Genomic DNA, 27221 nt, shown 5'->3' with positions numbered 1-27221 from the left:
ATGTTTTAATAATATGTAATTTTCAATTATACACAGTACAACTTGGATCAAAAGAAATATGCTTTAGAAAACCATGTACAAAAGTAACAAGAACTTAAAAAGAAAGAGAAAAGGTGAGCACCTTTTAGTGGAATGAAAAAAAAACACATGACTGTAAAACTGGTTGAGCTAAACATTTTCACATAAGTGTATTCGATTTGTTACATACACATATAGTTTTCATACATTAATATATTTTTAAAACGAGAAAAAATATACAACTAGAAAGACATTTGTTAATAACTTGAAGTAGACACTGCTGCTGCCCTACCCAGTTCCCCTAGAAGATCTTCACCAGTTCTCTAGCCCCAGACTCCAACCTCTACATGTCGCTGTTCGTCTTCCATCTGAGACCTTCAGATGATTCCCTTGGGCCCTGCTGTCTCCTCAAGTGTACAGATAGTAGAAGTGCCTGGGAGTTTATACCTCTTCCCAAGGAAGCCTATAGTGACTAGTTTGGGGAGTTCAAAAGCTCAGCATCTTGGCATGAGGACAAACTCTGAGATGTCATTTATGCTCCAGAGCTGTCTGCAGGATCAGATAAAGTCTGAGACTGTACCTGCAATCATGAGCTTGCGTACTTCCTCCCTTTTCTTATCCTGCTTCCCATATTCTCTTACTGATTTTTCTCACTGAGATCACTTCCTCAACAAATCACTTGCTACAGATTTATTTGGCTAACAGATCTGGCACTGGGAGAAATCAACATTCTTCTGGTGTACTAAGGGAGAGAAATTAACAAACAGGTACTGATTTGCCCACTAGTGTGCATACTCTTTAAAGGTAGGAATAGTGACTTGGTTACCCCTATGTACCAGCATCGAAACTGGTGCCAGACACGTAATAGGAACTCAACTATGTAAATATAAATGGTCATATCTCAAGGGCATGCACTATTAGCCAAGTGACCAAGTATTCTCCACTGCCCACTACTTACCCTCTGCTTTGCTTTGACCAAACTTCAGTCGGCCTTCTATCTTTCCCAAAGGCCCCTGAGCTCTGTTTGTTCCCAAGCCTGAGCAAGCACAAAAAAAGTGCAACATGCCTCCTTTCTCTGCTTCTCCTGGGAATTGGCTTACCACAGCATTGCTCCTTTTCCTATCTGTCCCCACCAGTCATTTTCCTTTCTATGTCCAGTTTTCCCTCCAAAGACTCTGCTTAACTCTTCTTGTCCCACCTTCACCTTTTACTGTTTGATTGTGAGATGCTTGCAGATTTCTGAGATCAGCATTCTCCAACTATTTCAATAGTTCCTTTCTTTCCCTTGCAATAATCATTTTGAATAAAGGCCTCTCTACACTAAGCCCTGATTTGTTTTTCTTTCACATAAGTTTTCCATGGGGTAGTTTCAATATCAAACCTTCCCTGGAAAAGAAAATCAATGACTGAAAATATATTTATGTCTTATCAAAAAAGATCAAGTGGATTATAACAATATTCTTTTAGAAAAACTTTTTTCTTTACATGAAATAATTTTATCTATTAAATGGAACTTACTTGCCAAGGTCACATTGTACTTCTGGTATTGTGGTTGGTTTTGGTAATTCAGTAGTTAATCTCAGTAAATACCAAAACTCCAGAGCCACATTAGGTTGAAAAACAATGCTGGTGGAGAAAAACACACAAAATCTTGTCAGTGACTTTAGTTTGTGTCATAAACCTGGCAGACAAAAATCCTAAATAGGTGGTTTCAAGTACAATATTTGACAACTGTTCTGTGACAAATTCTACTCTTGTTGTAGATATATTAAAAATTTTTCATTTTTGGTGAGAAAATCACTTTATTATTCAGAAAAACAGTGTCATCATTAATATCTGTTTAATAAATGCCTGTTGAATGAATGAAAAATGTTTAATGAATTCAAATGTCTTGCAAGAGCTATAACAAGCGAAGTCCTGCTTTCTGTGATTAAAGCCAACTTAGTTTGTTGAATAGAACGCATGTATATTTTCATGCGAAGGCTACCAAGTGACATGCAACTCTGGAGAGCTTCCCTTATAGTCTGCGTGTGCTCACCTTTGGGGGAAACAGAGACAGAACCTGTGACTGTCTACAAGTAGAACCAGAAAAAAAACTAACTAAATAAAAAATCAATAAAACCGGGCTGGCATCGCAGCTCTGTCATCTTTTATATGAGGAGACTTGAACAAGTCACTTAAAATAATTTTGAAGGCTTAATTTCAGAGGATCGACAATAAAATATAATGCTACACTCCCACCATACCTTTCATCTCTACAGCCCGGAGTTGCTGGAGAATACCGTGCCACATACTTAGTACATTCTAGTGGATACAGCTGAAGTTTCTTGAGTCCATTAAGAGCAGCATTTGATAACTGCACATCTAAGTGAATAATTCTCTTTTTTGGATTAGAGAGAGGTATTTCAATGCAAATGCTCTCCTAGAATTACAGAACAAATATATAATCAGCTCTTAGTGTCAGCACTGAATTAGTATTCTACAAAAGCAAATGTAAAGAAAACTTTCACACAACAAAAGGCCATTTGTTTCATTTTTCTGCTTGATCTACTATTGAATATATCTCACTCACCTTTAATTTCTTATATGTTTTCCTTGACTAGTTTTGGCAAATGGTAACATTATTATTTTTTTTTCAACAACAAATACTCCAAGACATCCATCTAGCTAAATGCTCAGGAAAGTGTAAAATTACTTCTGAAATATAGTTTTCTTCAATACCATTATTACCACGAGGTCCATTTGTTAATGTTTCCCCTAGCTGTGGTACTCAAACTTTAGCATGCATAAGAATCCTCTGCAGAGGTTGCTAAAACATAGATAACTGGTCCCCTACCCCAAAGATTCTGATTCAGTAGCTCTGGCATGGGGCCTGAAAATATATCTTTTCTTTTTTTCTTTTTCTTTTTCTTTTTTTTTTCTTTTTCTCTTTCTTTCTTTCTTTCTTTCTTTCTTTCTTTCTTTCTTTCTTTCTTTCAGAGAGAGACCGAATCATAAGCAGCCTCCAGGCTCAGCATGGAGCCCCACACAGAGCTGGATCTCACGACTGAGATCATGGCCTGAGCCGAAATCAAAAGTTGGACACTTAACTAACTGAGCCACCCAGGCGCTCCCCCACCTCTTTTTAGAAAGAGAGAAAAAATGTATTTGTTTTTTTGAAAAATTTTTAAAGTTTATTTTTGAGAGGGCGGGGGAGGGGCAGAGAGAGAGGGAGACACAGAATCCACAGCAGGCTCCAGGCTGTGAACTGTCAGCACAAAGCCCAACATGGGGCTCGAACTCATGAACTGAGGGATCGTGACTGGAGCCAAAGTCAAGACGCTCAAGCGACTTAGCCACCCAGGTGCCCAGAAAATATGTATTTCCAAAAAGTCCTATTGATTCAGAGGATACAATCTGTAACATCAGCATTGAGTACTAGGGAAAATCTGAACTAAGAAGACAAATTATGCTGATAATACAAACTATCTTCTTGTTTAGATTCCTTCCTTCTATTTTGGTTTTTCCTGTCCTACCCCCTAGCTACATCTACTCAGCCCTGGAAGGCACTCTTTACATTCCAAGTTCTTGATCCCCATGCTGGACTTTTCTGGCTAATGACTTATATTTCATCCCATTACAGCCGTGATCTCCATGACATTAAAGACCATTAATTGAAACAAAAGTGTTAAAGGTGATTAGCAGGCAGGACATATCTCAATCTTAAGCAAAGACCAGTTGTCTAAAATGCCTTACCCTAATGAAATAGAGAATGTTGGACATTTCATTCATAATTCAAAGCGTGGTAATGGATGTACTTTAGGACTTGGAGGTATTTTGAAACTTATCAAATTAAAGAGTGACAAAAACAACCTTGAGGTTAAGCTGGTAGGTACAGGTGGTGATGGGGAGAGAGTTATTCACAAAACATATCTTTAAGATAGACATTACAGCTTCATCCAAGGAACGAACATTTGCTTGATTACCAATATATAAATAAATGAGTGGATAAATGTAACATTTGGGGGGAATAGAAATAGCATTTAGTATGGTGAACATCTGGTAAGGAAAGATGAAAAACAAGAATATATACAAATTTACAACTGAATTGGGATATCATTTAAAAAAAATTTTTTTAACATTTATTCATTTTTGAGAGATAGAGAGAGACAGAGCATGAGCAGGGGACGAGCAGAGAGAGAGGGAGACACAGAATCCAAAGCAGGCTGCAGGCTCCAAGCTGTCAGCACAGAGCCCGATGTGGGGCTCGAACCCACGAACTGCTAGATCATGACCTGAGCCCAAGTCAGACGCTTAACTGACTGAGCCACACAGGCGCCCCATGGGATATCATTTATTACAAATCAGATTTAATTATACATGCAATGGAAAATGGCCACTGCCAATAGTTTCAGAAGATATTAGAATCATGGATTCTAAAATATATGGGCGTTTAAATTGCTATATTAAAATAATCAATGTTCATAATCATAAAGAAGGAAAAGTAAAAATATAAAATGCAAAAAACCCAATAATGACATTATGTCACAAAGTTTATAATTTCATGAGACTGTTATAGAATTTAGCCTTCTAGGAAGTTTCTAAGGGTCAAACAGATCAACAACTAAACCATATGACCAGGATAACAAATACCAACAACCATATATTGGCCTAGAAACTTTGCCCAGGTCTTTAGACAGAAAACTAAAATGAGACAACGTTGGACTAGACATTTGTCCTGGTCTACTACTCAGATATTTCTTAGAGATGATCGGTGTCAGTCTATAGTAATGCCATAGCTTCTTCTTCATAAAAGTAAAAAGTGATTTTCAAAATGTTTTCACCACAACCTCAAGGAATTAATTTTACATCACAACCCGGCCCACATACACGTACCACTGAAAAAAAAGATTCACAAAACATTCCTTACTCTTCCCACACATGACATTTTCTGATACTTTCTATTTTCTTTTATTCTATTTCTTTATTTTGTAATTTTTAAAATTTTTTAATTAAAAAAAATTTAATGTTTAATTTTGAGGGAAAAAGAGAGCATGAGCAAGGGAGGGGCAGAAAGAGAAGGAGACAAAGAATCTCAAACAGGCTTCAGGCTCTGAGCTGTCAGCACAGAGCCTAATGCTGGGCTCAAACCCACAGATCGCGAGATCATGACCTGAGCTGAAGTGAGGCACTTAATGACTGAGCTACCCAGGTGCCCCCTACTCTATTCTATTAAAAAAAGAAATAATAATAATAATAATAATAATAATAATAATAATGCTCATTTTGACCCACTCATGTTTTGAGATCTATACAATAAAACCTCTGGTCTAAAGAGGAAGGAAGTACTGGAATACCAAATTGTTTCATGTCTTATCACATATAAACTTTGAGCTCAAAGTAAAACAAAACCACTTTCAATCTAGTGTGATCTCTGTGAACTACAAGCCATGTAACAGAAGCATGCCCTAGTGTTACAAATGTGTTTGGACCTTCTGCACTTGGCCAAATCTCAAGAGATGAAAATGAGGATGCAGCTCTGGGGCATTTGTGTAACAGTTCCTCTTTGATACGTCCATGGCTGAGAAGAAAAGCTGGTAAAAGCAAGATAAGAGGTACCAGCCAGATGTCCAAGGCCGGATACTCCCCTTGCATGCTCTTGGCTTCTGTAACCTTGTTTGCCTCCTGCCTCCACCAACTACCCAAGTAGCACCATTGATAAATGCCCCCTCCCCTTTTTCTTTTTTCTCTTGGACCCCCTCCCATCCCAGCCATAAAAGGAGGCCAGCCAATGCCAAGGTTTGGGACTCAGTCTTTGGAGGTGACTCCACTGGGCTGGCACCGGTGCACAATGAACAGTCTTTCCTGATTCCCCGAGTGCGTGTGGCTTGTCTCTTCCTGGGCGTGGTGTACTTGCTGTAACATTTTGGAGCATTGGCTGGGAAGCCAACAGCTGCACTAGCCCCTTGAGCCACCGTTGTCGGTGGCCAGCAGACAGGCCACTCTTCGAGGGCCCCTGTGACAGAAAAGAAGGCGCACCGCTGGTGACTTCACTGGACTCTGACCCTTGCTGGGCTGGCCATAGTCCGCCCCCACTGCACTCGGATGGACTCCAGGGGGAATCAGAAAATTCTGCCTGGATGGGACATCGGACCTGGTAAGTGTCCCCAGGGACCCAGGACCGAGTTCAGGCCCACCCTAGAGGCAGAAGGGGAGCTTGATCACCTCCCAGGTGACACAGTCTCTGCATAGCACAGGGAAGTCCTGGGTGGAAGTCTGCAATCTGTGTGAATGTGTGCGTGAGTGCCCGTGCTCCACGGTCTCAGCTACGGAGCCTGAGTGGGTCCTACCCTGCAATTCCGCGATGACCTCATACAGTTCAAGGCAGAATCAGGTTCACAGAGGCCTCATCCGAGTCAGGGGTTTATACTGACCTGCCAATGCTAAGAGGCATCTAAATCCCCGTGAGGGGAGTGGCCAGGCAGACGAAGTGACATCTTCCCTTGTGTTTGTCCTGCAACACTGTACATTGGGAAGGATTTATCTAGAATACCAGGATGGGGGAAAATTCCTCAAAACCAACTGTTTTGGAATGTATGATTAAGAATTTTAAAAAGGGATTTTCAGGTGACTATGGGGTCAAATTGACCCCCAGGAAGTTACACACTCTCTGTGAATTAGAATGGCCCATGTCTGGTGTAGGTTGGTCCCCTGCAGGCACCTGAGATGTCCCCACAATCTGAGCTGTTTATAAAGTAGTTAGTGGAGACCTTGGCCACCCAGATCAATTCCTATATATGGATCAGTGGCTGGAAATAGCCCAAGTCAAGCCTACTTGGGTCTGGGTTGATGTTAATAGTAAGGGACAATGTAGGGTCTTAGTGGCACAGGCCAAGAAGAAGACCTCATAGCAGAAAATTCTGCCCTCCATCCTCCAGGAAAATTCAGAAGTCCCTCCATTTCCACCACCATATGCCCCCAGCGCCCCATCAATCAAGGAAGGGGAACCTCCCCTGCCTGATAATCCACCCCCATTGGTCTCGGCTCTGCCAGCAGTCAGACCACCCCAACCGGGGACACCTCAACTGGTAGGAAGATGCCTTAGGTCCGTGGCTCAGGGTCCAAAGCCCCCAATGGCAATGCAGATGGCATTGTGGGAGACTGGGGGCCACCAGAGAATAGGCCCCAATGGGACCTTACAATAGGGGGGATTGTTTTTCTACTACCAACCGTTCTCTACTACTGACTTCCTCAGTTGGAAACACCACACGCCGCCCTACTCTGAGAAGCCACAGGTGATGACAGATCTCCTAGAATCCATAATCCAGACTCACCGCCCTGCTTGGGTCAGCTGCAAACAGCTTCTTCTTACCCTTTTCAACACGGAAAAGCACTGACAAATTGTCCCCAAAGCCAGAAAATGGCTCCAGATTCAGGTATGAGATGGGAATCTAGATATTGAGGCTTGGGTATGGGAGGCTATGCCCGAAGAAGAGCCCCACTGGGACCCCAACACACAAATGGGAAGGGCCAGACTAGAAAAATACTGACTCACCTTCCTCCAGGGAATAAAACCAGGGGCCAAAAAGCCCACCAACATGGCAAAGGTATTTGAGGTCTTACAAAAGCCAGAAGAGAATCTGGCTGATTTCTATGAAAGATTATGTGAAGCCTTCAGAGTTTACACTGCATTTGACCCAGAAGCCCCTGAAAATCAGTGCATGGTCAATGCTGCCTTTGTGGGACAGGCCCAAAGTGACATTAGACAGAAGCTCCAAAAATTGGAAGGATTTGATGGAAAAAATGCCACAAAATTATTGGGAATCGCCAACAACGTTTTTGTAAACTAGGATCAAGCTGCCAGAAAGGAGGCAGACCGAAGAATGAAACAAAAGGCAGCTCTCCCGGCCGCCGCCTTGAGGTGACCACCCCCTCCGGAAGGGCCCCCACGGAAACCACGAGGGATGCAAGAACAAAGAAGAAGGGTGCCACTGGGATGGGATCAATGTGCCAACTGCAAAGAATTTGGACACTGGAAAAATGAACGCCCCAAATGCCAAAAAGGGAGACCAAACACTTCTGCTCCACCCAGCCACTACCAGCCAGGACCACCTGAGGCTGACCTGAATGGACTGGCAGGAGTGGACTCTGATAAGGAAAGACCAGGTTCTATCCAACTAGGCCCCTATGAGCCCATGGTCAAAATGAAGGTGAGGGCCAAACAATAGACTTCATGGTGGACACTGGGGCCGAACACTCTGTGGTGACATGCAAGGTGGCACCTCTGTTGGGTCGAGAAGTCACCATCGTAGGAGCACAGAGGTGTAAACCCAAAGGCCATGTTGTGGTCTCCGACAATGCCAGCTGGGGCGTCACCAAGTAGTGCATGAATTCCTGTACCTACCTGACTGCCTGGTCTCACTGTTAGGTAGAGACCTCTTAGCCAAGTTGGGTGCAGATAACCTTCTCCTCAAACAGACAGACACAATTGCGCCTAAAAGAAAAGGCTCAACCCATGATTTTGTCCCTGACGATTTAATGGGAAGAAAAATGGAAATTATATACTTACCCTCCCGGGGAGCCAACTGTGGCCCCCGAGCTAGAAGCTGAATTCCCTTCAGTTTGGGCAGAAGGAAACTCCCTGGTCTGGCAAAAAACCATCCCCCCCGATATTAATTGACCTAAAGCCTGGGGCTGAACCTGTCAAAATACACCAATATATGATCCCACAGGAGGCACGCCTGGGGATCCAGACACACTTGGACAGGCTACTCAAATGGGGATTTCTAAAACGATGCCAGTCCCATGGAATATTCCCCTGCTGCCCGTGAAAAAGCCTGGGACAAATGATTACTGCCGTGTACAAGACCTGAGAGCCATTAATGAAGCAGCCTTCATGTTGCATTCAGCATTGCCTAACCCATACACTCTACTAAAACTCATACCCTCTGAAGCAGAATGGTTCACATGCCTAGATTTAAAGGACACCTTCTTCTGTCTCCAACTAGAGCCTAACAGCCAACCCGTATTTGCTTTTGAGTGGGAAAACCCTACCACATGGGCAAAGGAACAATTCACTTGGACTAGACTGCCACAAGGATTCAAAAATTCACCAACCTTATTCAGTGGGGCACTAGCATCTGATTCAGCCAGGTTTCCAAGATGGAACCTAGCATGTTCCCTCTTCCAGTATATGGACAATCTCTTGCTAGCCAGTCCCAAGCAGACCCAGTGCTGGGAGGGAACCAGAGCCCTACTCAGGCTATTAGCAGAGGCGGGATACCAGGTGTCAAAGAAAAAGGCACAGATCTGCCAAGAGGAAGTTCAATATTTGGGCTTCAAAATTACCTAAGGCAAACAGATGCTGGGAGCCAAAGGGAAACAGGCAGTCTGTGCCATTCCGGTTCCCACTATCTGCTGGCAGATCCAAGAGTTACTGGGAGCAGGAAGATTCTGTCCAATATGGATCCCAGGGTTCTCAGAGTTGGCCAGACCTCTATACAAAGCACTAAAGGGGGAAGAGAGAGCACCCCTTTTCTGGGGCCCTAATCAAGAAAAGGCATTCAAAAGTATAAAAACAAAACTCACAGAGGCACTGCTCTTGGGACTCCCAGATATATCATGAGATTTCAACCTGTTCATACATGAGAAGAATGGGGTGGCTCTGGGGGTTCTCACCCAGGAATGTGGGCCTTGGCAAAGACCAGTGGCATACCTTTCAAAGCAGATTAACTCAGTTGTGGCAGGATGGTCACCTTGTCTGAGGACCCTGGCAGCCACCACACTTTTAACCAAGAAAGCAGACAAACACGTTGGGGCAAAACCTAAACCTTAAGGTTCCCCATTCTGTCATTGCCTTGATGGATGCCAGAGGGCAACACTGGGTAACGCATGCTCGGATGATACAATATGAGGGATTGCTACGTGAGAACCCATGAATAAGATTGGAAGCCATAAAAACTCTAAGCCCTGCCGCTTTCTTGCCTGCAGCAACAGGGCCCTCAGAGCATGATTGTCTAGAAGTACTTGATGAAGTCTCTTCCAGCTGACCAGACCTATCAGACAGGCCCTTACGAAATTCTGACTTCATCCTGTATACCAACAGTAACAGCTTCATGAATGAAGGCAAAAGATATAGTGGTTTTGCAATAGTCTCTGATTTTGAGGTCAAAGAAGCAAAGGCCCTTCCATAGGACAACAATGGTCAGCCCAAAGAGCAGAACTGTGGGCCCTAATAAGAGCACTGGAACTCAGTAAAGACAAACAGGCCAACATATACACTGACTTGAGCTATGCCTTTGCCACTCTACATGTACAAGGGGCTCTATACAAGGAGAGAGGACTTGTGAGCGCATGAGGAAGAGAAATAAAAAATCGGGAAGAAATCCTAAAACTATTAAGGGCAGTCTGGGATCCGAGGGAGGTAGCAGTCATCCACTGCAAGGGACACCAAAGAGGAAAGGACTCTGTCAGAAGATAACCGATGAGCTGACATCACAGCTAAACAAGCAGCGGGAAAACAGACAACACCCTCAAAAATCATGCTGGCCCTGGAACTGCCAACTTCCCCAAAGTACACAATCCAAGAAACAAAACAGGCACAGCACAGCAGAAAAAGGAGGCCAGACAGAAGACGGATGGTGGGTACTTCCAGACCAAAGAGTCTATGTACGGGAGCAGCTAGCCCACCAGGGGGTTCTCCAACAGCATGAGCTCACCCACCTAGGAAAAACTGCCCTTGAAACCTTATTAGCCGTTACTCTGTAATTGCTCAACTCCCATCCCTCTGTGCCTCTCTCAACACTGCCTCCTCTGTGCTCAAAATAATGCCAAACAAGGCCCCACTGGGCCCATGGGAATCCAACACTGTGGTCACGCATGCTTCGGCATGCTTCAAAGGTTTAGAGGTAGATTTTACCGAAATGAGACTCAGTAAGGATACAAATATCTTTTAGTAATCATCTGCACATTTTTGGGCTGAGTTGAAGCCTATCCCACACGCACTGAAAAGGCAAGAGAAGTAACCAAGGCCTTGCTAAGGGATCTCATTCCCAGACATGGAATGCAATTAACCATAGGCCCAGCTTTTGTGGCCAAGGTGGTATAACAAGTAGCCAAAACCCTAGGTATCCAGTGGAACGTACACACAGCCTACCGGACCCAGAGTTCAGGGAAAGTGGAATGTATGAACCGGACCCTTAAATCAGCCATGGCAAAACTATGTCAGGAAACTAACTTGCCCTGGACAGATATACTACCCCTAGCTCTTCTCTGAATATGCTGTACACCCCAGGCAAAAATAGGATTCTCCCCATTTGAGATCCTATATGGAAGACTCCCTCCACTAGTCAAATTCAAGGGGGACCTGACAGAGCTAGGGAATTTAGAAACACAAAAACAACTCCAAGGACTAGGGAAAACTGTACTTGAGATACATTAGATGGGTACATTAGACAGGATACTTATTTCCCTAGGAATAAGTGTATACCCCCACAAACCTGGGGATCAGGTTTGGATAAAAGACTAGAAAAAGGAACCACTTAAACCTACCTGGAAGGGACCTTATTTAGTTGTGCTAACTATGCCCACAGCTCTCCAGGTTGCAGGACTTATTGCCTGGATCCACCATTCTCAAGTAAAGGCTTCACCACCTGTCACCTGACAACCACTTGAAATGGAAAGTAACTGCTAACCAGAACAATGCTCTACAGATCACCCTTAAGAAGACAGCAACCGAAAAGCAGCCTGCAGCCAACACCTGAGAACTCTCTGTAACCAGAAGCTTGAGGAAATCACCAAGCAACTTAAATAAATTATAACAAATCATTTTCTCTCAGATTTCATCGCCATCCCCTACCTATTTCTCTTTGCATACTTGTTGCCATACTCTTTGCTGTAGGGCTGACCCAAGTTACTCCTGCAGACTGGCGCCTCAGTCACAAACTCTTGTTAGCCTTCCTCTACTTACTAGTGTCAGGATGCCTTATTCTCTTTAGATGTATATTATCTGAGTTATGATTGATGTCTTCCTCTGCATGTTGTTCTCTGCCTTTATAACCGTCTCCTACCCCAAGATGGGATCGCCCTATCTCCTGTCCCTGCTACACATACTCCTGTTCCTAACTTGTTCAAGAGGAGTCTTCGCACTCCCACCATGCAAATGCATGAGTTATCATTTGCCCTTGTGCCCTAAAGGCACAAAGAGTCACTCTATGCTTCTAACCGTTGAACCCCATCTACTGTCTTCATGAGGGACAAACTTCGGGGTTGCACTGCCTGCTACCCCACTCGGCCTCCTAAAGAGGCCATTTCTCCCCATGTGCCCTTCCCGACTCTTGCTCCAACCCCTCCCCTCTGTGTCAATTCCTGCTCCTCCGGTCTGCAGAGATAAAACGACACTAACACCATGCCCCTGTGCCACTGTGTACCCCCGCATGCCGAATAGATATTATGATACCAAGAGGGTCACCCCCCCCCATAAATGGAAAACTTATTGGATGGGAAAAATTTAAAAACACACACACACACTACTGGGGACTGCCTGATCCAACCTGCCCTGATGTTCCCCATGACTGCTGGGTCACTTCTGACCTGACCCTTCAACCTCCGACTGAACATAAATCAGACCAACTTGTCTTAGATCCCCATCTAGATCAAATGTTCAACACTACACATCGCCTCCTCAATGATACCAATCCCAGCCTGGCCAAGCCTGTTGGCTCTGCTTGTCCACAGGAACCCCCCATTACACAGCTACTCCGACAACACAGGCAACTGTAAATGTTACCCTGTTAACTAAAGACCCACACCCCCACATGGTGAGGCCTGTACTAACGGGAGTCGAACTGTCCCAAACAGCTCCCAGGTGCCTGACAAACAAAATTGGAAAAGAGCCAGTTGGCAATCTGACCATTGGCAAATGCAACCAGACTCTTGACTGTCAGAAATTCAGTCATCTTCCTATAACCCAACCCTGGTGTCGACCCCTCCCAGGGCTTCTCTTTGTATGTGGGTCGGATGCCTACCTGTGTCTACCAGCCAATTGGATGGGCATCTGCACCCCAGCCTTCATCACTCCTCAGATAAATATTGTACCCAACAACCAGTCTCTTACAGTACTCTTCGCAGCATATACTGAGTCCAGAAGAACCATTCAAGTCATACAGCTGCTAATTACCTTAGGAATAACGGCAGAGGTGGGCACTGGAATAGGAGGAATAATCTCCTCAACCACTTATTATCATGAATTATCCAAGGACCTAACAGATGACATAGAACAGGTTACCAAATCTCTGATGGTTTTACAAGACCAAGTAGACTCCCTAGCAGTAGTAGTCTTACAAAACAGAAGAAGGCTGGACCTGCTTACTGCTGAAAGAAGAGGACTATGTCTCTTCCTAAATGAAGAATGTTGTTTCTATGTCAACCAATCAGGGATAGTCTGAGATATGGCCCAGCAGTTAAGGGAGCAAGTCAACAAATGAAGACAGGAACTTGCAGATTCATGGAACTCTTGGAGCAACATATGGAATCGGGCATCCTGGCTCTTCCCCTTAGCTGGTCCTCTCCTAATGCTTTTCATAGCCCTCCTGTTTGGTCCTTGTATTCTTAATATGCTAACCAGGCTTGTTTCCTCTTGCCTAGAAGCTATAAAACTCCAAATGATGCTCCAGTTGGACCATTCTAGCTGTTGCTACTCTCCTTTGAATTACAAAGAACCCTAGCTGCCTCACCGCTCCCTTCAACATCCCTGTGCAGCAGGAAGAAGTCAGAAGCGTCTTCGCCCCTCTTCCCATGGCATCAAAGGGTTCCCTGACGCCCACAAACTGATTTTTCTCTAAGTCTGCCACAGTAGCTTGAGAATTAAGAGGGAAGAATGAGAAGAAAAGCTGGTAAAAGCAAGATAAGAGGTACCAGCCAGATGTCCAAGGCCGGATACTCCCCTTGCATGCTTTTGGCTTCTGTAATCTTGCTTGCCTCCTGCCTCCACCAACTACCTGAGTAGCACCACTGATAAGTTCCCCCCCCTTTTTCTTTTGTCTCTCAACCCCCTACCATCCTAGCCATAAAAGGAGGCCGGCTGATACCAAGGTTTGGGGTTCAGGCTTTGGAGGTGATTCTGCTGGGTGAGCACCAGTGCGCAATAAATAGTCTTTCCTGATTCCCCGAGTGCATGTGGCTTGTCTCTTCCTGGGCACCGAGTATTTGCTGTAACATGGCAAATATCACTACTCGATCACTTCCCTCTTACACAGGTCTGGACACCCCCTCACAATTGAGCAGCCTTACAGAAAGGAATCATTAATTGCTTTGAACTACTGGCACTAAGAAGCACTACAATCTCTAGAGAAAGCCTATAATTGAATTCTCTGGGGTCGTCTCAAAACCAGCAATAGACTCAATAGAAATAAATGTTTCATTATGGTAAAAAGCTTTAAGTTTCCAATTAACAGTGCTGTATCTCTAGGGCGCCTGGGTGGCTCAGTTGGTTAAACATCCAACTTTGGCTCAGGTCATGATGTCATGGTTTGTAGATTTGAGCCCTGCAACTGACAGTTGACAGTGCAGAGCCTGCTTGGGATTCTCTCTCTCTCCTCCTTCTCTCTGCCTTTCCTCTACTTGTGCTCTCTCTCTCAAAAAAATAACATTTTTTTTAACATTTTATTTTTTAAAAATCTTTTAATGTTTTTATTTTTGAGAGGGGAGGGAGGGGCAGAGAGAGAGGGAGACAGAAGATCTGAAGTGGGCTCTTGCTGAGAGTGAAAAGCTCCATGTGGGGCTCGAACTCACGAACCATGAGATCATGACCTGAGCTGAAGTCGGACGCTTAACGGACTGAGCCATCCAGGTACCCCAATAAATAAACCTCAAAAAAAAAAGAGTGCTGTATTTATAGTCTGGTAAAATATATGTCAAATTTACTACAACATTATAAAAAAATAATTTCTAGCTTTCATTATAGTTTGAATATTTTAAGTTTAAATAGATAAAAATCCCCAAATTACACCTTTAAAATCAGTATTGTATGAATAATCCCTTTTAAATATACACCTGCCAAGATACTGTCAAAATTAATTTGGAAAAGATTAATTTTCTAACCATATTTCTTAAGGCCATAAAAGTTAGATATTTTATTAAATATTTCATGCATTCAATAAGTTAAAGAGATTTTTGTCATTCATCATTTGATGAGATGATGAAAATTTGTAAGTTTATTCTCGAAATACCTTCTTTGTGTTATCTATATAATCCAAAAATGCATAACTATTTTCAGCATACAAAAGAGAAGGTATAAAGAATTCATCTGCAAAAATGGTTAATAGTGTTATTATCTAAGCCATCCTGCCACCCCCATTCCATTTTATGACAAATAACTCTCATCAATAGGAAGTATAAAGTCAGCTGAATTTCTGTGCATGCTTTCTCTATATAAAAAGTGTGAAATATTTGGCTGGTACATGTCTTCCCAATGTCATATTCTTCTACTTTGATTAGCTTTTTTTTTTTTAAAGTTTATTTATTTATTTTGAGGGAGAGAGAGAGAGCACACAAAAGTGGGAGAGAGGCAGAGACAAGGAGAGACAAAGTCCCAAGCAGGCTCCTTGCCATCAGGGCAGAGCCTGATGTGGGGCTCAAACTCACGAACCCAACTGTGAGATCATGACCTGAAATGAGATCAAGAGTCGGATGCTTAATCAACTGAGCCACTCAGGTGCCCTTTAATGAGTGGTTTTATAAGGCTTTTTATAATTAAATATATATCAGTTTGGATTTTTTTTTTTTTTTTTTTTACAAATTCAAGTGAAATAGTGACTATATGCAATGACTTCAAAACTGTCTTTTGTCTTCACGTGGCCTCTTTTAGGTGCAACAATAGACAGCATTCCTTTGTAAGGTGTCCAGTATTTTTCTCTGGATTGTACTTAAGGAATGCTTTAGCTAACATAATGACTGATTTAAGAAACTGCTTCCATTTCTCATAATTCTTTTGCAAAAGTAATAAATTATGAATATTTAATCCTGTGGAATATAAGTAAAGATTTTAAAGCATGAAGGCAGTCATAAGATGCTGAAATTTACAACACTGAAAAAATTCAAATACTCAGATAAGATTGGAATACAATTCAAAATATGTACAAACAGATATATTGAATTTTGCAAATTATAAACTTTAGCAGAGGAAGTTTGAATAGCTCTATTCATCTTAAAACGGATATAAAATCTTTTCAGCATCTAAATATAATTGATAAGTTTATTATTTTCTTAAAATAGCAGAAACATTTTGAGAGATTTAAAAACAGAAATTAGATCAGGTCATTCCCCTTCTTTCCACCCTCTAGTGGCTTCTAATTGCACATGGAATAAAATCTCTTATCTTGCCCTCTGAGGTCCTGCAAGATGTGGCCCTGCCGGCACCTCTGAATGAAAGTCATCCCTTTCATTTCTGTCCAAGCTCCAGCCTCACAACAATCTTTTCTGCTCCTGGGATGCCTGGGCTCCTTCTTACTACCTCCCTTCCCAACAAGCTCATTTTGTTCCAAGGGCTTGTACATTTGTTAATTGCTCTACCTGGGTACGTTTCCCCAGTCCTCATGCGTCCCTCAGTGAAACTCTGGACAATTTTTGTGGGTACAATTGTCACTAAATTTAGCTAAGGCATTTATTATCATGGTAACAGATAAACTGGATGGACTCTTCCACTACTGACCTCCAAACCTGGCAGGATCTCCCTCTTCCAACCTGTTGCTAACTCAGGATAGTTCCCAATGCTGGATCAGTCTTATTGTCAGATGTTTAAAAAGGTACAAAATCAATCAATACTTTCATTTCCTACTGAATGAATGCTTTTACCGATATTTCCTCCTGGCACCCCCTCCCTATCCTGGGGACATGTAGTAATTTTTCAGACTGCTTGTGAGGAGGAAGGTAGACATAACCTGCTGTTTTCAACTTCCTTGCTCTAACTTTTCCTGCAATCACCGCACTAATACGGCTCCTTCAGGTTACAGGATGCAGATGGGAGGTGAGGTAAAAGAACAAAGGCTATTTACCTAATTGATATGGATTGATCTTTTCCAGTTGACATTCTGGGTCCTTCTCTTTTCCCCTTTCTAGCATTACCCCATGTAGACTTTTTCTCCTGGGTTCTTCTCACCCTAGCAGAATGTATCTTGAGTAGATCCTTTTAAAACAGTCTGAGCCCAGTCTCCTGGCTCCTGTCACTGAGTAGAATAGACTTTGATTTACAAGGTCTTGTCATATGCCAGTGGAAGTGCAGCTGCTGTCCCTCTAGCCATTTTCCCTCCATCCATGGTCTAGTCTTTTAGCAGGAACTCACCAAAATCCAGTGGGCATTAAGCTGTCAGTTTCTACTTTTTAAAGAAACCCCTCGCCCTGTCTTGGTGTTCTAGCCAATGTCTTGGCTGGCTGGACATGGGTGATAGCCTAAATATATTTAATCTTTCATGATAGCAGAAATATCATCTTTCCAGCAAAACTGTGCTCCCCTTCATAACATGAAGATAACATGGGGCAGCAGCTGCCCAACCAGAGGTTACATTTCCCAAACTCTCTTGCACCCAGGCATAACCAGGTGGTTAGTTCTAATAGTACATGAGAGAGAGTGATGTATGTTGCCTCTGTGATGAGATGATTAAGAAACCAGTGGAAATTCTTTTCTGTTTCTTTTTCTTTCTCCATCTATATGCAGGAACTGCTGACTTCCTAAAGGTTGATGGAACCACAACTGGGAGGAGCCACCAACTGGGAACAAATGCACCACAGTGTTACAATTATTAAGAACTTTTATTGTGTTAGGCCACTGAAATTTCAGTTTGTTATGTCAGCTAAAAACACCAGAACTATTTTATTTTTTTTTAAGTTGTTTAATTTTTGAGAGAGAGAGAGAGAGAGAGAGAGAGAGAGAGAGAGAGAACACATAAGCAGGGGAGGGGGAGAGAGAAAGAGGGAGGCACAGAATCTGAAGCAGACTCTGGACTCTGAGCTGTCAGTGTAGAGTCAGGTATGGGCTTAAACCCATGAACCATGAGATCATGACCTGAGCTGAAGTTGGATACTTAACCAACCGAGTCACCCAGGCACCCCTAAAAATACCATAACTAAAACATTCAATGAGTCCTTAATAAACGGCATAGCAGCACCTTTCATAACATGGACACAGAATTATCTATGGTTTTCAGGTTTATGTCTTTAATTAAAAATGTAAAACAATAGGGGTGCCAGGGTGGCTCAGTTGCTTACGTGTCTGACTCTTGGTTTCAGCTCAGGTCATGATCTCACAAGTTGCTGAAATCAAGACCCACATGGGGCTCTACACTGACAATGCAGAGCCTGCTTGGGATTCTCCCTCTCTACACCACGTGCTCATGTGCACTCTCTCAAAATAAATAAACTCTAAAAAGAAAATGTAAGACAACAGAAAAATCTCCCATGAAATATCCTATTTCAATGTTACTTCTGTTTTCTGACTCTACTAGACTGTTAGCTCCATATAAATAGGGGCCTTGTTTGTACTATTCATCACTGTTCCTCAGTGTGTAGAATAGTGTGAGGGATACCAGAGATAATAAATACTCTTTAAAAAATAAATGTGCAATTGATTAGAGACTTTAGTGTTTGTATACAAATCTAATAGTCAATATGTCTGGTATTCTGGATAATCAGAACTTTGAACTAAATAATACAGCAACCTTTGACAAAATCCTAAAAATCTTGAGTTAACCTAGTCTACCTCCTTTCATGCAAGTTATTGGTAAGGACAGCTGTGAGAAAGACAGTGGGTTAACTTTATCATTTGGTTGGCAGTTCACAGCTTCTCCAAACAGAAAAATTTAATTCACTGAGTATTTGCACTGAAAACCTCATCACTTCCTATTCTAACTAGGTCAGAGTAAATCAATATTATATGTTTTGCCCATAAAAGCCTAATGGAGTCAATGACAATTCAATATGCACTAGCAGGAAGTATTTTCCACCATATTGATGAGGGAGCATAAGGCAAGCTGAGGGCAAAGGACAGGCTAACAGCAACCTCCCGCCACCCCCTGTGGGATATGTGTGATATTCCTTGGACACTCCTGGCTGCCCAAGAACAAAGGAAAGGAAAAACAAATGGTTAACTGATAGAGACCACAGTCATGCAGGACAGGAATCTCCTTCAGTTTACAGATAACTTAGTAATCTTCAAGAAAAAAAGTAATCTTATCCATAGACTAATCTCCAGAAACCTATAGACTCTGTTTCCTGGAGCCCTAATATCACCCTTACCAGGATGTAAGGGGGTTTAAATGCTTGCTATGGTGATGTGGGAAACTAAAGCAAATGCAAAACTAAATTCCCTTACTGCCTACAGACCATTGAGTAGTCCTTGAAACGGGCAGTGTGACCTTCCTGTAGGAGCTCAGCTGCCTCGATGATGACACTTAGCTAGGGGCAAAAGAGAATCTTAGCTTAACATTATCCCAACCTCCAAGATCCTGTAAGTCTACTTTAACATATAAAAATTCCTCTGGAAACTTCCTTTGTCTCAACTCCCCAAGATATAGGCTGGCAATCATACTCTGAGCTTACGGACTGCTGATACACATCTGAAAAGTCTCATGACTGAGGTTTTAGTAAATGGTAATAAATGATGTTTTCCTAACAGCAGCTAGCTCCTCAAGGTCCTGGAAACATCGCTTCCAAAATTCCTTAGAGACTTACGTCATCCCTAACTCCCTCCCACCTGAAGGTATATCAGCAATCACTCTTCACAACCCTAGTGCAGCTCTTTCTGTCCATGGGTCCTGTCCCCATGCTTTAATAAAATCACCTTTTTGCACCAAAGATGTCTTTAAGAATTCTTCTTGGCTGTCACTCCCAACTGTACCTCCCCCCACCCCACCATTCTAAAACCCCATCAATGTCATCTCCCAGAAGATAATCATGAGTCAATTTTAAAGGAATTACTTCTGGGGTGCCTGGCTGGCTCATTCGGTACAGCATGTGACTCTTGATCTCAGGGTCATGAGTTCAAGCCCCATTTTGTGTGTGGAGCCTACTTAATTAAAAAAAAATTAAAGGGATTATTTCTGATGTCCAAAACATGCAATATTAAGTTAACCATGTTATTGAGGAAATTTTCAATTTTAATTTTATTCAATTGAAAAACATCACCAAGCAATAAACAAACTGTACCAAAGGGTATTTATAAAGGTACCATGTAATTCAGAGGAAATGATAACTTATAGTATGTCTCAGTAATTTTCCTAAATTGAAAAGTAGGTGCCAACGGTTCAGAACTCAGAGGAAACAGGCAGCTAGCTGTAAACTAGAAACACCATTGTCATTCTTCTGCAACTGCCACCCGCATAACCCTATACCTAAGGAAGTACCCTATATCCAACCTGAGACATACAGAATGCAGAGGTACAATCAAGGCATGCTGCTAATGCCAGAGTGGGGCATGATGTGAAGGTGAGGATGTATTTGACAGACACTGAGGAGCTGTGAAAAAGTGAGAAACTCCATTCATGTGTATTCAGACATTTCCCATAACCTTGGAGGTGGGGGTGGGGGTGCAGTAGTTATTAAAAGCAGTGACAAATAAGGGCACCTGGGTGGCTCAGTCAGTTGAACATCTGACTCTTGATTTCAGCTCAGGTCATGATCCCAGGATCCTGGGAATGAGGCCCATGTCATGTTCCTCACTGAATGCAGAGCCTGCTTAAAATTCTCTATTTCTTTCTCTCTGCCCCTTTCCTGCTTGTGCTCTCTCTCTAAAAAAAAAAAAAAAAAAAACAACAACCAGCCAACCAACCAAAAAAAAAAACAAAAAAGCAGTGACAAATAGAAATATGTCTAATTGCAGGGAATGATCCCTAGGAAGTACCCTCTTGTTTAACTGTTTAAGATAGGATCTTTCTCCCTTTCCTTTTGCTCTCTATATACATACACATACATATGTGTATATGTAGAGAGTAAAATGGAGTCTCTCATGTCAAGCAGGAGCCTGTGTCAACCAATGACGCAGGCAGTTAAAAGTACCGCAGCTATGAGATGCTGATGCCAGGATCAACATCAGCTGACACACCAGAAATCATACCAAGCAGAATCAGAGCAAGTCTGCAGAGGCCTAAGACCAATTAAATCCCTTTCAAAAGGGGAGGATTTTTGTAACAAGCTGTCAGACTCTTCAGACATGACCTCTCTGTGTCTGACCACTTAAAAAAGGCAGCTGCCGTTGAAGGCTCTGCCCGATTGATCTCCAAACAGAACTGAGATCCTTCACTGCTTGAACATAATAAGCAGTAAGTACCGAGAGCAGACCTAGACAGACAGAGTGGCCTTAGCTCAACTGCACGCCCACAAACTGACTTCGTGTTTGGTTTGTTAACTTCTTATACCCTTCTGTTATCTTGTTTGTGTGGCTTGTCTTATGTTCCTCTCTGTGTGCTGTGTAAGAAGCCAAGTTTAATCACATGGGGAAATGTCACTGAATTTGGAATCTTGAACCTCCTTTATAATTATGATTGAATAAAACTGACATTGTGGAAAGACACAACTTGTGTGTGTGCCTTCACAGCATGTTCATGACTATATATATATATATATGCATATATATGTACATGTACACATAAATATACAGTCTATATTTTATTTTGTCCAGATAAATTCAAAGCAGAATGTTAACATTTTACACTAACATTTCATGAGGAAGAAAAATTTCAGTATCATGTACAACACCCATGACATATGATCTTTCACCCAGAAAAAATAAAGAATATAAAAACACAAAGAAAAGAAAAACATAACAAAATGAGATCATAAAATATATATTTTATTATGGAGGCTAAAATTTTAAATTAAAAACTTATTTAAAATGATTGGCAATTCACATGTTTTGTATTAATGTTTTTATGTTTGACACTAAGTGGATTAATAGTGTTTTTAACTATGCTCCTGTAGGGGAGAAAATTTCACCATCCCAAGATATGCCTCTTTAGAATATTGATTATTTTAAGCTGGTTAAGAAAAAAACAGACAAATGAGAAACCAAGTAGAGTTACTGACATTTATAAGGGAAATCTGAATTTGTAAGGGTGTCTCCTTTACTGTACCAGGAAGAGGGGGATGACTAAATCTCTAGAGATTCTTATCAATAGAAAAGGCAAAACTTAAATCTGCAAAAAAAGCATTATCCTTGTTTACTGTGCTTTTCCTGGTCACCTCCCAACATTTTGCTTTATCTTTAGATGAACAAGGTATTTAAGCCCAAGGCTTCAGCCATTTTGGGGAGTTATGCAGTTTCCTGGGTCTCTCCCATGTAAACCAGAAGGAGGTATACATGTTATTAAACTTCTGTTGGACTTTCTGCTGGTAATTTGTCTCATGTCAACATAATTCTTACATCAGCCAAAAAACCTTTAAAGATATAATAAACATTCCCCCCCCCCCCCAACACTCTTCTTTCTAATATGTGTACAGACTTCTGGGTTGCACCATTAACAATATAGTGAATTTAATTAAAGGTTGATTATAAAATGAAAAAAGGAGTCATTCAATTGTCACTGACAACAGAACAAATATTATGCAGTCTATGACTGATCTAAAGCTTAAAGCATAGATTTTGTTCACACACTTAAGTTTTGTTTTCAGAATGCATTTTTAACTCATGGCTGTATGTTGAAGGTATTATCAGTAGGAAGATGGTGGATTGCTCGTATCATTCTCTCACAGCCCAACTATATGACATACAAGACATTTTTAAGGTCAAACAAAATGGAATAGCAGATATCACATGTTAAAATTTCCAGAAGAATACTAAATAATTTATACCAATTAGAGAGTGGACGACTCACAACCAATTATTGTTCATTGTCAATATAATCTGATTTTTGGAACCTACTCTAAGAAGTAAACAAATTTATGTGCCTCGAGGATGTAAACATTTCTTACACGAAACCTATTTTAATGGAGATTCTAAACATTCATCTCTAAGGAAGATGTGAAAATTGGGTTGAATGTAACAAAAGCTGAGATACAGATGGAAAATCAGAGATGGGTTAGTATCTTGAAAGCTCCATTGCCACATCTGACGATTTAAGGTTTAAATAAAATATTTCTCAAAAGTTTGGCAAAACAGCAAATGCAGTAAAAAAAATATTAGGTAAGGACAACAATTTTAGCATACTTTTGATAGTATTCAGAAAACTTCAAGAAATGCACAAAGATTTATTTGATGGGATTATTTAAAAGAATCCATACCATCTCCAGCAGCTAGATCATCATGTCTGAGAGTTAATAAGTGCATACATTTTTACCTTAGGCAATTACCAGTAGAAAGGTGGGGAAACCTAATATCTGGGCAACAACATCACTGTCATTCATAGCCCAAATGGACTGAGTTAGTCAAAAAAGACTCCCCTTCCCCACCTATCTCAGCTGAAACTGATTACTTAATATAGCATACCTGCCTGTAGCGACAAACAGAGCAATCTGGCAATTCACGATGCTAAGTTCTATTCTTGCATTACAATGTAAAACTGGTAAATGGAATGGGGGCTCAGGAATTGCATTTTCATCTATGTAGACTTTGAAAGTAAATTACTGAATATCTTTATAAAATAACTATGTTAGCTATTCACAATGAAAAATAAAAGCAATAATAATCAGAAGTACATACACAAACGAGATGAGTTATAGGTATCACACTGTGGTACCAAAACCAGGAAAGGTTTAAATTAAGAACTGATAGGAAATCAACACAAACTGAATTCGAATTACATGTGTTAGAAAAACAAAACAAAATCAAAAATAACCACAGACCCAAAATGGCGTCACTTCAGCCAAGTCCTCAAAGTGGGGGAAGGGGGGAAGCTTAAGCGCTTAATACATAATCTAATTGCAGTATCAACTCCCCCAGAAAAGTAGTCTTAACTGGTCAGGAATTTGAAGAAGATTAAACGAAACAGATGGTGTCTTTTTGTTCAGTCTTCCTACTTATCTACATCAAGTATCCTGATGATGTGTGTTTCTCAGTTGGTGTGACAAACTTTACCATTCAAAGTTGAGGGTTAAAAAAAAAAATCTCAATTTCTATCAATTTTGCTCAAAGGGTTGACAACTCTTCCCAAAAGGGGGGCACATTATATACCATTTCATGAGAAGATGTGAATAGTTATTTATCTGTAAGTATTTTAGAATCACGTCCTTTTTTTGGTTAGTTTGGGTTGCAGATCTCTGATCATCTCTGTATCTATTTTAAACATACAGTTAATAAGGAAGCCAATGTCCATCTTTTTGAGGTGCCACCTCATGGTCTCAATTTCTCCTGGACCGATTTTAAATTTTTTTTTCCCTCCTGTGTCCTGGTAAAGAGATTGCTGTTAATACAGTAACCATTTTCTTTTTTTTTTTTTTCAACGTTTTTATTTATTTTTGGGACAGAGAGAGACAGAGCATGAACGGGGGAGGGGCAGAGAGAGAGGGAGACACACAGAATCGGAAACAGGCTCCAGGCTCCGAGCCATCCGCCCAGAGCCCGACGCGGGGCTCGAACTCACGGACCGCGAGATCGTGACCTGGCTGAAGTAGGACGCTTAACCGACTGCGCCACCCAGGCGCCCCACAGTAACCATTTTCCACAGCAAGTAGTTTCATAAAATTATGCCAAATTAAAAATAACCCTTAAGAAAGATTTTATTCTGCAGTGATAGTAGAGTCATGGAAATGGGGCGTTTTCATTGGGTGAAATGACTCTATCATCATCATATTAAATCATTTGCCACTTAGAAGAGAACACTTTTGCAAACTACATTTGAGTGCATCTCAATAGTCTGACCACCCGTTTTCTGACTCAGTGGAGATTTACCCAGAAATGAAGTGGGTAAGTAATTGATTTACAGACTATTTCAGTCTTTTAAAAACTTTTTATTTGTTGGAGCAAAAGTTCAAGATTCTTTTTTTTTTTTAATTTTTTTTTCAACGTTTTTATTTATTTTTGGGACAGAGAGAGACAGAGCATGAACGGGGGAGGGGCAGAGAGAGAGGGAGACACAGAATCGGAAACAGGCTCTAGGCTCTGAGCCATCAGCCCAGAGCCTGACGCGGGGCTCGAACTCACAGACCGCGAGATCGTGACCTGGCTGAAGTCGGACACTTAACCGACTGCGCCACCCAGGCGCCCCCAAGATTCTAAATAATGATTTTTATGAAAAATCCATCTGCATGTTTAAAAATGAAAATAACCGTTATCATCAATTTAAATATTTGAGTATTAACAATAAGAAAATTAAATCAAATTAAAACATGACTAATAGCCATGAATATTGTCTTCATGTTTCATTTGTTTTTTTTAATTTAGATTCAAGTTAGTTAACATATAGTATAGTATTGGTTTTAGGAGTAGAATTTAGTGATTCATCACTTACATATAACATCTAGTGCTCATCACACGAAGAGCCCTCCTTAATGCCTATCACCCCTCATGTTTCATTTAAAACAAGCCTCAACAGACTCCTAACAAACAGAGGCCAGTGGGACTCCTTTCAGGAGCCAAGGAGTACTTTGGAACAGTTAAAATATATTGCTTTAAATTGGAAGATGCTGGAGGCACTGGGATGTGATATGCCCTTCTCTCTCCCAATCAGAGCCTGTTGATGTTACAACAGGGAAAGATGTGTTAGTTGCTCACTAGAGTTTATGTCTTATATTAAATTGTATACAGTTTTTATTCTAACCACTAACTAGGTAGTATGCCCCTTCAGAACAGCAGAGTGTATCTTTTTTTTTTTTAATTTCTCCTTCCGTTTCTTAATCAAGTATTGTGCAGATTTGTTCAACTTTGTAAATATGGACATCACTTTTTTTTTTCTTTGAAAAAACACTTGTATCAGCTTTGTGGTGTTTTCAGGGAGACAGCTATCTGTACTCCCTGTAGAAACCCAGCAATGATTGTGCACGTTAAGACATGTGCTTTTTATTTCTTAGCAGGATGTTTTATCTCTGTACATAAAGTAGAAACCAAAAGTTAGGGAAACAGATACTCTTTACACCATCATGCCACACATGTTTTTAAAACATTGTGTTTAAAAAAAAAAAAGTTACTAAAACCAAGACGCTGTGATTTTTTTTAAGTTGCAATATGTTTTGGGTTTTGTTTTTTTTTTTTTCTATTTTAATCTTGCAGTTAAGAGAAGTGGAATTTAGTTGTATTAATCTTGCAGAATGTTTGCAGGACTGACTACCAAACTGGATGACTTCTGTTTATACCCCACTGTGTCAGTTCAAGCATCAAACACCTTACATCTGAGGCAGACTTCCTACATCAGGGACAGGTATCTGTGTGTCATTATACAAAACAGTTCGAGGAGGTTGAACTACGTAGTAAAAAATAAAATAGTACTTAGTGTAAAATAATTTTATAAATGATCTTTTGTACTTTAGGACATTAAATTGTACAACTTTTGTATACATAAAAGCTTAGGAACTTTCTGTTTAGCAGTAAGGCAACACATTCCTACACTTTTAATGTATATGTTTGTTATAATGTCCATGTAAACATGCCCTATGTTTGTGCCTTTTAATTAGTTTGTCTCAATAAACAAAATGTAGAGAAAAAAATAAAAAATAAAACAAGCCTCAATATTTAACTTTATTAATTAATAATAATAATAATAGATTTAGTAACACTTTTTTTAAAATTTATTTTGAGAGAGAGAGAGAGAGAGAGAAAGGGCAAGCACGAGCAGGGGAGGGGCAGAGAGAGAGAGAGGGAGAGAGAGAATCCCAAGCAGGCTCCGTGCTGTCAGTGCAGAACCTGAAGTAGGGCTTGAACTCATGAACTTTGAGATCATGATCTGAGCCCAAACCAAGACTCAGATGCTTATCCTACTGAGCCACCCAAGTGCCCCAGATTTAATAACACTTTAATAATTCACATAAGACAATCCTATTCTTAGTAACTATTATTTAAAGCCCCAAATCCATGCCAGTTACTCCAAATATGTTTCAGAGTGAAAAGCCTGCTATAGAAGCCAGGAAGAATCAGTACTGAAAGAGTGTTAGGAATAAGCCCATCGGTCCAATCAAAGGAAAATGTTGATTAAAGCCTCGCTCAACATTCTTGCAAGAGTAGATGTCTCATGGACATGCACACTCGGGGCAGTCACAGCAGACAATTTATCCTTGGAGTATGTACATATTTCCAATAGGTTGTAAACCTA

The 27221-nt window shown here is 41.1% G+C and overlaps 1 protein-coding gene across 1 annotated transcript in view; it reads right to left on the bottom strand.

Annotated features, from left to right (window-relative positions):
• Positions 1-27221, bottom strand: part of CFAP47 (cilia and flagella associated protein 47) — a 550869-nt gene that overhangs the window by 119129 nt on the left and 404519 nt on the right. Inside the window, exons 54-55 of the mRNA XM_030305764.1 lie at positions 2265-2440; positions 1537-1644 (exon numbers count right to left, since the gene is read on the bottom strand). Coding sequence (XP_030161624.1) covers positions 1537-1644; positions 2265-2440 — 284 coding nt within the window. The remainder of the gene's footprint in view (positions 1-1536; positions 1645-2264; positions 2441-27221) is intronic.

This window comes from Lynx canadensis, chromosome X, assembly GCF_007474595.2.
Source record: "Lynx canadensis isolate LIC74 chromosome X, mLynCan4.pri.v2, whole genome shotgun sequence".
In the NCBI taxonomy this organism is placed as follows: domain Eukaryota; kingdom Metazoa; phylum Chordata; class Mammalia; order Carnivora; family Felidae; genus Lynx; species Lynx canadensis.
The sequence above is the reverse complement of the archived record's forward strand: the minus strand, read 5'-3'. Positions and strand labels throughout refer to the sequence as shown.